This window comes from Podarcis bocagei (genome assembly GCF_964188305.1).
Source record: "Podarcis bocagei genome assembly, chromosome: 5".
Taxonomy (NCBI): domain Eukaryota; kingdom Metazoa; phylum Chordata; class Lepidosauria; order Squamata; family Lacertidae; genus Podarcis; species Podarcis bocagei.
In genome coordinates, this window is record NC_138129.1 from 46851188 (window position 1) to 46865773 (window position 14586).

General features: G+C 43.1%; 1 protein-coding gene across 11 annotated transcripts in view; it reads right to left on the reverse strand.

Moving 5' to 3' along the window:
- Window positions 1–14559, reverse strand: part of ANKS1A (ankyrin repeat and sterile alpha motif domain containing 1A) — a 117436-nt gene extending 102877 nt beyond the window's left edge. For 4 of the 11 annotated variants that reach the window (XM_081195801.1, XM_081195803.1, XM_081195804.1 and 1 more), the window contains exon 1: window positions 14297–14558. In XM_081195801.1, coding sequence (XP_081051927.1) covers window positions 14297–14481 — 185 coding nt within the window. In that variant the 5' untranslated portion in view covers window positions 14482–14558. Of the gene's footprint in view, window positions 1–14296 lie in introns of all 11 variants that reach the window. The other 7 variants (XM_081195798.1, XM_081195796.1, XM_081195795.1 and 4 more) reach the window with 2 other exon arrangements.
- Window positions 14560–14586: the final 27 nt, after the last annotated feature.

Below are 14586 nucleotides of genomic sequence, written 5' to 3' on the forward strand. Positions count from 1 at the left end.
ACTTTCTGGCTATCCCATGATCATAGCCAGTGTGGTGTAGTGGTTAAGAGCGGTAGTCTCGTAATCTGGGGAACCGGGTTCGCGTCTCCACTCCTCCACATGCAGCTGCTGGGTGACCTTGGGCCAGTCACACTTCTTTGAAGTCTCTCAGCCCCACTCATCCCACAGAGTGTTTGTTGTGGGGGAGGAAGGGAAAGGAGAATGTTAGCCGCTTTGAGACTCTTTAAAGGGAGTGAAAGGCGGGATATCAAATCCAAACTCTTCTTCTTCTTATATTATGAAGTACTGTAGCTGTGTTCTATGATACAAAACAAGCACTGCTAGGAGTTGTTTATTTTTGTTTTCCAATGTATTTCTCATCAATGCAAAATTTGGTGTGGGGCAAGAAAAAAAAATCTGAAAATGTGGCTGAGAGAAAAAAGTTTGAGAACCACTGGAATAATTGCTAGTTGTGTCATTTTAATTTTGTAAATTTTATACCATTGCATTTCATACTGCCACCTCATGATTATTGGTAGTAAGTGCTTAAGAAATTAAATTAATAATGATAAATAATATAGTACAGTGGACATGATGCCAGTAAATGCAACCTGTCTATCTGGTGACAGATGCAAAAAGCACTGTGTGTATATGTAGGGGGGGGCAATTAATTTGTGGCAGCATGGCAAAATGGGTAATGTTGGTTTGACTGCCTTTGCAATAGGCATGCAGTTCTTTCCCATTCACACCTGAACAATGGGAGAACTGTTTAATACCCACCCCTGTTTAAAATGCCAAAAAGGGGGATTCATGAAACTGTTTGTGGAAGTATACCTCTTTATTTCAGTTTAGTACAAATAACAACTATCAACTGAAACTGTAGGTAGACTTAAGCAGTGTTTTCTGTTGCATCATTGACTGATCTAAAAACTTTTGAAAGGCATAATGCTAAAAACTTAATAGACATCTTAAGAACTGAGCAAGCAATGACTCAGATTACCGTACATATCATAGAGGTGACTATGTCTGCTACAATCAAACAGCATTAACGCAAAAGTGTGCATGAATAAGCAAATATTTAAAGTTGTCTCTACTTAAGCTACACAAACAATTGCCGTCTGTCACATTCATCTAAATTTAAATTGCTGAATGTGTTATCTACAAAAAAACAGGCAATTTCCTTCTAAAGCACTTACAAGGTGATATAACTAGACCAAACTAACCTCTGAACACAGGAAGCTATTCTTATTTAACATCAACTAGAAGAATGCTAGTTTAAAAATGCAGGAGATGAAAGGTTTCCACTATGCCAGCTCCCTCAGCCAGCAAGATGAGCGCCGCAACCCCAGAGTTGTTCACTGCTGGACTTAACAGTCAGGGGTCCCTTTACCTTTACCTTTAAGTTGGGAATCCATTAAATGGCATACTCTGGGTTGAATTTGTATTTAATAGCTAACCTGGTCAAATTTTTGGTCACAGAAATTTGAGGCGAAAACCATCATAATCACTCCCACATATTCTTTTCATGAACTGCTTGCATTTCCCCCCACCAATTAGCAGCTTCAATCACTTTCTTTAAACTGATCAGAGCCAATCAGGCATCACAAGGAGCTTGGCATCAAATCACCACAACAAATCAGAGTCAAGACAATGCTCCCTGCTATTACTCTGAATGAGCAAGAATTGAATCAATTTTTAATACATCCCAAATATTTACTACACAGAGCTAATGCGGGGGGGGGGATCTGTTGGGCACGGGGATTGGAGTTTAAGGCAATAGTTGAAGTGTGTGAGGTCGAGCACCCTCCTGTCAGTTGCATATTTTCCAGTGCCTTGTTATGAACCTTATATGTGGAGCTGCATTGTACTCCTTTCAGGAAGTTGTTTTACCAGCCTCTCATGCCTCGGTTGCTATAGAAACAAGCCAATCAAGGTTGTTTCACCATGGCAGGGGAGAGAAGAGGATATATTTTACATACTGGTAAAGACCTTAAGAGCAGCAACTGAGCCCTCCAGTTTGACTCTGTGTTTTCTGTTAGCACCAACCATCATTTCCTTTAGAATACAATTCCAGGATTCATAAGCATCTTCATTCTTAACATCCACAATATACTCAATGCAGATACTGTTGCCTCCAAGGACAGTACAACATTTTTAGAGTAAAGAGCAGGTTTCCCTTCACCAACCTGTTGGTGCTGTTTTGTTTATCACCAATCATCCAATATTGGATTGATCGTGGATGAGGGGGCCAACCTGGTGTGTATTACTCGGCTTGCATCATGCTCCCTACTCAAGCTGGTATAGATTGCTGGCATGGCATCTCTTCACATTTGGGGCTTGCTTAAATTATGGTTACCAGACGTCCCAGCTTCCTGGGGACAGTCCTCGGATTTACAAATTTGTCCCTAAACAAAATCCGTCCCCAGAATGTCTCCGGATTTCATTTAATGTCCCCGGATTTATATTTTAAGTGTTGTAGATTTGTAGGGAATGAATGTTGTGTGATTGGTTCAACGGCACAAGACACCTCATATGGGACTTCCAGTGAGGCAAAATGGCGGACGCCACAGCAGCGAGCAGCTCCTGAAACCAGCCAGAGCCAACTGTGCTACCAGGCTGGTTCCGGGCTGCTGAGACTGCTGCTGCCACCGCCACTGCCGAGGGGGAACCGGGGACACCCGGCGCGTCAACTGGGGGAACCACTGATGCACACACACACACCCGCGACCCAAATCGAGCTGGGAGCGAGAGCACCTGGCTACCCAGCCGACTGCCCAGCGGCGCTCTGGGGCCAGGAAAACCCCGGAGCCAATGCAGGGAGAAGGAAGAGAGAGAAAGAGGGAGGATAAAAAAGGGGAGCCCCGACCTTGCCGTGCCGCTGCCGCCACTGAGGAGAGGTAAGAGAGCACCAGGAGGGCAAGGACACGTGGCCGAGCCCAGGCCCAACCTGAGCCTACTCCACGACAGCTAGCACTCCAAGAGAGCAGGCCGGGGCCCAGAGGAAGGCCGTGCGACAGAGGTGACCACAGAAGACAAGAAGACAAGATATTACTTAATTATTTTTTAAAAATAAAAAAATAATTTCGCCCCCCTCTTTTCAGAAAAAAAAGTGTCCCCAGATTCTTTGAAAAAAAAATCTGGTAACCTTAAGTTAAACTGACCCTTAATTTTTAGCCCACACAAGTGAATACCCATAGATGGCAGAGGAGAAGCAAAATGTTCTTCATCTCAAATTGGAGACACTGCCTCAGTAGTTTAATGAAGCCCCTGCTCACTTCCAGGTTTGTAAGTGTGTGTATAAATGATTATTCAGTCAATTAAATGTCCACAAAAAGTAAGTGACAGTCATAATTGCCAATTACATAATCATACGCAAATACAATGATTTCTTAAAGGTACTGATTCATTCAAATAGTCTTGACAATTCCTACTGTAAGCCACAGTGATTGCAGACATGTCACCAAAATCAGGGTTGCCAAAATATGATGCATCATAATATAGACGCAGTTCTGGTACATCAGTTAAGTCATGATTTGGACATCATGACTGCCTTTTGCAGGCATAAGAACATTAGAAGAACTCTTCAGAATCAGGCCAAAATTCCGTCTACTCCAGCCTCCTAGTGTTCAACCAGATGCCTATGGGAAGCCCACATGCAGGACTTGAGTGCAATGGCACTCTCCCCACTTGTGTACCACCTCTGACACTGGATATTCAACATCACCATCATGACTAGTAGTCAATGATAGCCTTCTAATAGAATCAAAGAATTGTAGAATTGGAAGGGACCCTGAGGGTCATCTAGTGCAAACCCTTGCAATGCAGGAATCTCAGCTAACCTCCAATTATAACAACATTATCCTTCAATTAGTAACCCCTTTTAAAGCTGTCCAGTTTGGTGGCTATCACTACATCCTGTAAGCAACTAATTCTACATTTTCATTGTGTGCTGTGTGAAAAATTCCATTGTGTGCTATGTGAAAAAGTACTTCCAAGTACACTCACACAATTACTGGTTTGAGATAATCATAGGCTGCCTGATAACACAATGACGAACTACCACCTGAGCAAACCATGAAAGGGAGAAGGGAATCCACATGTGAAGGGGGAATGATTTTTATCAGAATATATTTAGATTTACTGATTAAAAGCCAGCTGAGTATGGGGAACAAATGCTGGCAAAGAGCCTGCACCACATCTGAATAGCTCTAGTCTAGGCTGATAGAAGAATTGTAGTTATTTTTACACTTTTAAGAGTAGCAGTCACTTTTAAACACTTACAATTACAAAAAAGAGCCTACTCATTTTTATACTGCCTAAAGTTCTTTGGAGCGTCCCAGTTTTCGCCACACTGAAACTTTCACAGCTTGAGAGCCACAGGCATGATCATCAGAGCAGGGGCGGGGAGGGGGAGTGGAGAAAACAGTGCACAAAGAAAAAATATAAGTGCACACCTAATACCTATGGCATTTCTTACAACTAAATGAGGCCTGCCCTGGTTAAGTATTGTTTGCTACACAGGGTGTGGAATGCTAGACAGATCAATTGGGTGAGAGGTTCTGTTTAACCACAGTAGCACCAAGAACAGGTTAAAGCCTATGCCTGGGTTAAAGTGAAAGCCCAACCAGATTTCTGTTATAAGATATCTAGGGGGAATTTGTAACAAAATGTTGTAGTGTTGAGTGCTCCTGTTCAGTGCTCCAGTCATCAAACCCCAGGATATTCCAATCTACTCCCTTTTCTATTCCATTTTCAATCATACACACCACCCAAGCCAATGTTTTGTATCTACTGAGCACACCCAACCCTGATTTGGTTGTTCTGTGGTCCCCCCCAGCAAACCTTGAGGTTCCACAAGGTTCCTCCACATCTGCCAATACCTCCTTCTCGGGCATGTATGGTGCCATTTTGGTTTGTTAAGGATCTGCACTCACCTTGGAAATAGAGAGCCTGTTGTACTTGAAGAGTACAGAATAGAATCTTACCAAAGAAACAACGTAGATATCAGTACATGCAGCCTTTGAAAACATGACCTTTGGAACCAAGCTTAATAGTCTCTTTACTACCGTCAAGCTATGTATTATGTAATACCATCCTAGGAGGTCTTATCAAGATGGTGGGGCACATTTCTGCATGAGGAAAGATTAGCATGTTTTGGCTTATTTAGCAGAGAAATGGTAAGAGGCTTATTCACAGTGTGGAGAAAGGGGATACAGAAGTTTTTCTCTCTTGATAGTAAAACTCAGGGTCACCTAATGAAACTGACTGGCAATCAATTCAGGAAAGAAAAAAATATAGTAGTACTTCATACAAACTATAATTAGCTTAGAAAGTTCACTGCCACAAGATTTGTTGATGGCCATAAAGGTGATGAGACAAATAGAGAAGACTGTCAATGGGTGTTATCTATGATAGTTAAATTCAGCCTCCAGATTGAGGCATCACCATCTCCTCTATTTCAGATTAATGCATTTATGTGCTTGAAAAGTTATGATCAAAACCCACCCATGCACAAGAGGGAGGCACTGGCAGACTCAGGACAAACCTCAGGTTTCAGGGTACAAAAATATTTAGAGAGGGGGAAATCATTAAAAAGAGACCCCTCAAAAAAAAATCCAATAAAGACTTGATGGCTACAGAATGCTTTCAGACTAGGGGGAGGTGGGCTGCAAAGCGGATTGGAATGGAAATGGAACAGAGCAGCAAAGTAAGGAGGACAAAGGAAAAGAAGCACAACAGAGGAATATTAAAAAGATCCAGACAGTCGTATCACTCTGTGGATAGGTCATTTTCTAGTTGGCACAGAGAAGCAACGTCTAAATGTCCCCAGAGATGGAAGCGAGAGGAGTCATAAAAATCAATTAAGAAATTAACCACATTAACACAGCTAGGGTTGAGCACAGGTAGGTCAACTTCCAAAATGGAGAACTGCCCTCCAAAACAGCCCACTGAGGAATGAGCATACTCAGTAACCACATACTGCTGACTGACTGAAGAGATGGAATGGATGGCATTGCAGTGGGGGACATGGCTGACTACACTGAACAGTGTTGCAGGTCCCACTTGTTGCTATTAATCCTAGGTCATATGTGGGCTGTAGGAAGGAGGGCTGTGTTCTCTTCATGCCCTTCTCATTAGTTTTAGCAATGCTCTGGCTATTGTACTCAGCAGCTGAAGTGGGATCTGATCGATTCTGCTATGGTAGTGTGGCCAGCCCACTAGTTCCGAGACCCACCCAACAGATTCTTGTATAACTAAAGGAAGGGAACCTCTGTAGAGGTCTGAAATGGGCTGCAGCTTCCTATCATAGGACCTGTGAAATGTTGGGTTGGGAAAACTTAATGAATAAAGTCCCAAAGGCTCTGAAGCTCCTCTTCTCCAAAGTATATCATTGCAAATTTATGTAGCACAGCAGCACTTACAAAATGCTTTGAAAGCTTGTGATCTTACAAAACATGTCCTTAATTGCAATGGGATTAAAATCATGATGGAGCACAATTTAAACAGGGGGCTACAAAGGTAGATAGAAATTTGGTGAGCAGTTGTTTTTGAGTGCTTGCATCATCGGCATTCCAAAAACAGAGCAAACAGGTCTCAGGAACTTAGCATTCCTATATAAAAGTTTGACTCCCTGCCCCCCACAAACTATATTCATGTTCCTACTCTAACAAATTAATGCCTCTAGGCTTGGTGTAGGGAGAACATGTCACTTCTGCTTTCTCACTGAAAAGTATGTTTATGTGTTCACAGTTGCAAAATTATAATACTGTAAGTAGGAAATGATTTTGCATTATCTTAAAATAACTCCAGTTCAATTCAGCAAAAATGTTACCATATTGGTCAGCATCTTCTAAAGCATATTTTTGAGGCTGAACTACATATTGGCAAAATTACACGAAAGAGATTGAGAATTGCATTATTTTTAAGTCCCAGGATTTTTATTTTTATTTAAAACTTACTCCACATACAAAATTAGCACATTAGGGGCAGGGCTGGGAAAGGCTAGGACGCTAGTCTTCTGAAATGTTTCAGAAATTTTTACATAAGGTAGAACAGTACAGATGGGAAATAGCATTTTTATTCAGTGCGTTTTAGGAAAGCCTACTGCGATCTGGTTACACATGTAGTGCAGCTGATCTCCTTGTTTACTGAAGACTGATATACATCTAAGACAGAACTTGGGAGTGCCCAAGCACAGTGGCCTTGGGTAAGAAGAGGTATGGTGTGAGAGAAGGAGCAGGTCAGAGAAGCAAGACATGACACACAGTTATTGCTGTGTGCTGGTCCCTCTAGCTAGCCAGAGGGCTTGTGGTTGTTCTATCAGTGCTCAGGTCTGCAGATGCTGCCATTAAATAAAATCTCTCTCATCCATTACTTGATTGTGGACGAGAAGGATGACATGGCTAACATTGTTATAGTTAAACAATTATATGACCTCACACAGACTTCTGAAGGCAGCCCTGTTTTGGGAAGTGTTTAAGTGTTTGTTTCATCCCTTTATATTTTGTTGGAAGCTGCCCAGAGTAGCTTGGATAACCCAGTCAGATGGGTGGGGTATAAGAAATATTTTTATTATTATTATTATTATTTGCTGCTGCTGCTGCTACTACTGCTACTACCACTACCACCAAGACTTGGGTGCATGAGCAGGGTGGGATTGGTGTTACTCAGGTTTGCCCAGTTGGGTACTTGATTCAGCACTGGGCAGACCTGGAGCTCAGGAAAGGTTGCTATACAGATCTTTTCCTCCAGCTTCCTGTCTGCTTGAGTGGGGATCGAGAGTCTTTGTGCCTTATGCTGGGCAATTAGGAAAGATGGGGGAAGCTGCTAGTTTACAGTCCACCTCACTGCCCAGCAGTCTTTCTGCCTAAGCTGACAGAAGTGATATCAGACATGGTGTTGAAGATCCAAACGTGGTTGATTTGGGAGAACTTCAACATTAAGGCTGAGCCCATAATACTGGGGTAGCTCAGGACTTCATGGCTATGATAACTTTGGAGCTGTCCCAATATGCCATCAGACCAATGAATGTGACAGGCCACAGTCTGGATCTGGTCTTCTTGACCAGGCAAGGAGGAGGAAAATAAATCCACTACTAGGGCTGGGTGATACCTGTTTTTCAACATTGTGATATATCACCAGCTAAATATTGTGATATACTGATGTATCATGATGTCTGAAATGTATCTCGACTGCTTCTACCGCCCCACGTCCTTCCACCTTAAGGATGAAATAAGGTGAGGAGGAAGAAGCAGCTGAGATACATCGCCCCACCCTAACCACTACTACCGGTCCCAGAACTCACTACTCTCTCCCTACTGTGAGCAATGTGTTAGTTTCATGGTTCTTTAGATCAGAAAGCAGAGGTACAAATTAAGTTACAGTTACATGAGAAGAATTAGAAGAATTCACACTCCCCACTCACTCCTTTGTAAATAGGCAACTTTCAATATGTCATAGAGCTATAAAGTTCAAGATGTCCACCAAGCTAGTATAGGCTCTTTGTATGCAGGGGCAGAGGAAGGGGGTTGCGATGGGCGTGGGCCACCCCAGGTGTCACCACTGAGGGAGGTGAAAAAATGCTGGGGGGCACTCACCGCAGGGTCTCCTGGGAGAGACTTGATGCTGCCCAAACCATCCACCCGCTGCCTCCCCAGCTGTAGGGCGGCTGAGTGGGAGGAGGCAGGCGGACTCCAGAGGCCCTGCGGTGTGCCCCACCTCTATGGGCGGCTCACCCGCCCTCACCACGCACCAGGACGCACCATCCCAGGCACCCGAGCGGCTTCCTCCACCACTGTTTGTATGATCTTAAGCAGCTCTTTGGATGCTAGCAAATGTATCAAGAATCATAGAATTGTAGAGTTGGAAGAGACCTTGAGGGTCATCTAGTCTAGGCCTGATATCTGGTTTTCAACATCAGGGCTTTCTGAAGAGAGCTGAGGACTGGAGGCCATGTGTGAAATGCTGGCGATGCAGGGTGCTGGCATTCACAATATATTGCCGGGGCCAAAATTCTGAAATTGTTACCATGATCTAGATTCCAAACTGGTTTTGGATGGTCTATCAATAGATTGCCCTTTCCTAATCTAGTCCAACCCCCTGGGGGGGGGGCTCAACACAGACCAATCAAAATGGTATGGAAGTAGGCATTCCTTCAGGATGCTGAATCCCAAGCCATGTAAGGCTTGTAAACTTTGAATTGTGTTTGGAAACAAAATATAAGCTGCACAGTTTTTCAAATACTGGTGAGCGGTGTTCCCAACAATCAGTTATATATTTGAATACCACTTCCAGACAGTATTCAAAAGCAGTCCCACATACAACACATTAGTCCATTCTGGAGGCACACCTGGGCCAAAAGGCACACCTGGGACAAAGCTGGACATGGGAATATCCCCCAAAGCTGTAAGAAATCTTGGGGCAGGCACCGGTCAGTACCATGCCATCCAGAATAGGTTAAATCATCAAGCCACAAGCATCCACCTTAATGGGCTGAATTTCAGTTAATTGGCCCTTATCCAGCCCATTATCCTGTCTGGGCACCAGTTCAGAACTTCCACCGCTTCACCCAACTTGGATGAAAAAGAAATACAGCTGCGTGTCATCAGCATACTGATGCCAAGAATGAGCTCCCATGATTCTCATATTTCAGATTCTCTCTTAAAACACTTCCTCTGAAATATTTCTAAAATATTGGATACAGGTATCTCTTCTTCAGTGGAGTGAGAGACCAAGTCCTGACCAGTGACTAATTTTTTTCTAGCATCAAATGTGCTGGCTGGTAACAGGGCTCTGACAACCTGTGAGATACCACAGGGGCAAAACTAGGCTTTATTTCACCTGAGTCAAAGACCCAGGTTGGCACACACCTTGACAGCATACTACAACATTTCCAGCAATATAGATTTCCTAGACAATTTGTGAGTAACTAAGAAAGCTGTTGTGATTACACAAATCCATACTAATAAGAATACACAAATCCATACTAATAAGAAAGCTGAAATATTTTTATTGGACAGAATGCTGATATTTTGAATCCCATTTGCATTCTTTAGTCTCCATATTTCTTTAACACACACTGCACTCTGTCAAGTTTCAGTTTAACCTATGAGAGTCCCCTTTGTGCCCCCTTGTTTATACTTTAAAATATCCAGTTTTGAACTGCATACGTAGGAAGCCTGCAATAATGTTATGAAGGTATTTAAGGCATCTCACTGCTCCCAAGTAACTGAAACTCCCATCCCTCAGTTTTCAATTACCTATTATTAAACCACTCTGTCTCCTCTCCAATCAAATTCACTTCATATCTCATTTCATTGCAGTTCCTTATTTCATCAGTAACATTCTATATCAGAGTAACATGCTTCAAAAACACTTTCACTGCAGTTCATATACTTCCTAAAGAAATAGGGGTAGGGTAAGGGGAACAGAATATTGAGATGTCAGTGAACTATTAAATATGAAATGAGTTAAACCAATTACTACCATAATGGGGCTCTGCAATGGGACCAACATTGATACCACATGCTACAGGGCATAACAACGAAGCAGAATTACACAGCAGTCATGCATGCATTTACCTCTAAAGCCATGAGGTCTGAAGTGCTCATTCCATATAGTGGAACAAGGTTTGTATTTCTTCTGCATAACTAGAAAATGATGACATCTTTATAAACATGAAAAATTGAACAAGAAACTCACAAAATTTCTCTTTTAAAAAACCCTTTAAAGCTTTTAAAAGCACTGGTCACACTGGCAACTTGAAAACTCTTCCTTTCCTCAAGCAATAGGTGCAGTTGACTTTCAGTAATCAGTACCAGTTTTGGATACTGCTTAATATTTTCCCTATACAGTGGTACCTCTGGTTACGAACTTAATTCGTTTCGGAGGTCCGTTCTTAACCTGAAACCATTCTTAACCTGAGGTACCACTTTAGCTAATGGGACCTCCTGCCGCCACCACACGATTTCTGTTCCCATCCTGAAGCAAAGTTCTTAACCCAAGGTACTACTTCTGGGTTAGCAGAGTCTGTAACTGGAAGTGTTTGTAACCCGAGGTGTTTGTAACCTGAGGTACAACTGTAGCAATTTTATGTTTAACAACGTGTATGTTTATGTCCTACTGTTTGTGTAGTCACACGGAGCAGAACTATTTTGTTTAGAATCATCCAAGCCTACATTAGGAAGTTCAGCAAGTTAATTCACTATCTATAGTGTCCATGCCAAACTCTCAAACACAATACAAACTTACACTGATTCCATCTGAAAAAGATACATTTTCAGCCCAACAACTTCAAACAGTTCTGACCTTTCATATATTCAAACCATGCTTCCAAACAGGATGTGCCCACATGCCAAGTCACAGGCTCTAACCAACTCCAGGAAACATGCATTTAACTTCAAATGCATACAAGTTATCCTAATGAGTCCAATTGTTTACTCACATTAAATGTTTCTAGGACTGGAGCTTGAACCATAAGATGATCTGAAACCTGCCTAGGGATATTGGAAACCTAGGAAAGTCATAGGTGGAGAAGCATCTATTAAGGTCTTCAGACAGTTGTCATTTCAGGAATCAAATCATTTTATAAATAAGTGATTAGAAATCCACTTCAATAAGATCAATCACGCACAATAGTGTGATTTGTATATTTGTGTAAATGGCAACACACACAAATTATATTTCACTTGGCATATGAAGGAAGTATCCCTGAAGTACAGCAAAAACAATCTCTGTAGGAAAGTGTTAACTTTGAATAAGGGATTAAATTAGTATTATTAATTCTGCTGTTATTTTTACAGATGACACTGTTTGTAATTCAGCTACCAAAGACAAAGAGAAGCTGTAATACATTATAATCTAGATCTGAAAATGAATTAAGTTGAATACACAAACTGTAATACGACTATAGTGCAACACAAACAAAAGTAGATATGCTTACATTTTAGGCAAAACACAGAAAACGCTTGAGGTTTTTTTGTAAATTCTATATGATGATAGTTAGACACTACCTTTATTAAATACAAAGTAATGTATAATTTTGAGTTGGGGAGAGATTTTCAGGGTGGAGTAAGTAAGGAGAAGGAAAAAATGTTGCTAGACAGAAACCCCTATCCTCACTTTGTAACAATCTTAAGAGAACAGAGTCATTCTGCATTCTTAATTATATTAGATTGTATCTGTAAAAAGACCTCAGGTTGCAACAAGACATGCTGAGACCAAGAATGGTCTCTCCCTTTCACTACATGTGACTCAGAATTTTTATAAAGTAAGGAGTCGAAGTAAAGAAAAACACATTAGCAAAGCAGGAGATTAATTTTAGACAAATAGCCAACTGAGAGTATTTCCCAGCATCTGGTAGACTTAAGTATGTGAAATGCCTCTTCCATTCTGTTTTGAGACTGATTCAAACTTCGGTTTCATTATGTTCAACATTTTTCCTTTTCTCTACACCCCCATTTTTTGTTTAACAACCAGTCTGAAGACTTATGATCAACTCAGAAGCTTGCATGATTTGTCATTCCAGCAGGTCCTAATAAAGGTACAGTGGAACCTCGGTTTTTGAACGTAATCTGTTCCGGAAGAATGTCTGACTTCCAAAATGTTCGAAAACGGAAGCAATTACTTCCGGTTTTCGACGTTCATGTTCTGAATCGTTCAGCTTCTGAGACACTCGAAAACAGAGGTTCCACTGTATTCATGTTACTCTCTCTTTATGGAACTTTTCTAGTAAACCTGCATGCTCCAAACAGATTCAGGCAAATTCTGGCTTCTATACTTTCAAGGAGAGAATGGCCACTAACTTAATCTGCAAAAAGTCTCTATGGTTGTAGCAAACTGCAGACTGGGGCTTCCAATGACAACCAGCAACATCTTCCCCCAACCTCTATTCTGTCTCTCAAGTGTTGTTTTGCTCTCAAATAACAAGTGTTTACTTGCATTCCAGTCTTAGACAGAGTTCTAGTGGACTTGAAAGCTTAGACAGTATATTAGTTCTGTGATTTTAAAACTGGTCCTAATATAGGTACTGTTTTACTATCCCGGTATGAAATTTATATTTTAGAGATTCAGTGTTTTACCTTATTTTTCATAAAGTCACCTCACTGACCACCAGGCAGGCAAAGTAACTATTCTTTGGAACAATTGTTAGACCTGAGAGAGTCAGGAAGATAAGCTGAGAATAGCTGAATTGTTATCTACAAAGGCCAAGAAATGGCCTTCTTAGATATATGAAGCTAACACACTCCTGTCCCAATCACAGTGAGGGAGATATTACAAGTCACATCACCAGCTTTTTGAGGAAGGGGCACACACAAAAGAAAACCTGAGAAATTAAAAAAGCAACCATACAGCTGTGAGAAGTTAGGGCAGAGGAGGGATGCATCCCAGGAACACCATAAAGGTTTGGATACTGCAGAACTAGAAAAAGTACACAATTATAGTGCAGTACACATCAGCCCTAAGAGCTACAGTTAACCTGTACACAACATCTACTTGATTTTACATTGCTTACATCTGTCGGATCCTTTGCATGCAGACTCCCATTTCCTTCATTTTCTTTCTGTCCTATACTCCCTTCTCTAAAAGAAACCTTCATCAGCACACACAGAGGGAAATGGAAAAGGTCCCAGTGGTGGAACCCATCTTAGGTCCAGGCACTCACAAGCTGAAGACCATGACTCCAAGCCTTAGAATTTTAAGTCATGCCTGAGGCAGGTAAAAAAGAGCAACTTCACACTAAAAATGCAGAAAAAGAAAGCACGATTTGGCTGAAAAGTTAGAGATCAATGAACAGAGGCTGAGTTTTTTGGATCCCACCCTCACCCAGGACCTGTCTGTGTAAAGCACAAATCACCCTCACGCCACAGTCTCCGGTGTTGACGCCAGCGCTTCTCAAAACAAAAGTTTACAATAGACGCTTCCCCAGCCAAAAAGCCTCACTGCCTCTTTCTAGAGGAACCGCGGCTGAAAAGCCACTTTCTCCAGGGAACCCGGAAGCCCCAGAAACACGCCCCTGCCACCTTTGCACCTCGCCGCCCGGAGCCCCTCTTTCCTCCGCGCGCCCGCCAGAGGATCTCTCGGGGCTTCGGATCTCTCTGCGCCCGAGGTAACCCCGAAGGCGCCGCCGCGCTCGAAAAACACATGGGCGGCCGCCGCTGCGCCTCTGAAAGGCGGGGATTCTGCCCGCGGACAACCGCACCTCAAGGCGCTCGAGGAGACACACCCCCACCCGCCCCATGGCAAGGCAGCCTGGCACGGGCTCCCTCGGCCCCCCCCTCCGAGCAACTCCGCCCCCCCCCCAGGTCGAAGCACCTACCTGAGGAGGCTGGAGAGCGGGTGCCCCCCGCCGCTGCCGCTGCCACCTCCGCCGCCGCCCCCCGAGGACCCGGAGCCGCCGCCGGAGCCGAAGCCCGAGCTGAGGCGCTTGCCCGAAAGCAGCTTCTCCACGGCGGGGAGGTTCCCGGTGCGGGCGGCCTCCAGCAGCTCCTGCTCTTTCCCCATGGCCCGGCCCCGGCCCGGGAAGCCAAACCCCCCGCCTCTATACTACTACCCGTCTTCGGCTGCCGCCGCCGCCGCCGCTGCCGCTGCCTCAGCCCAGCCGGCGCG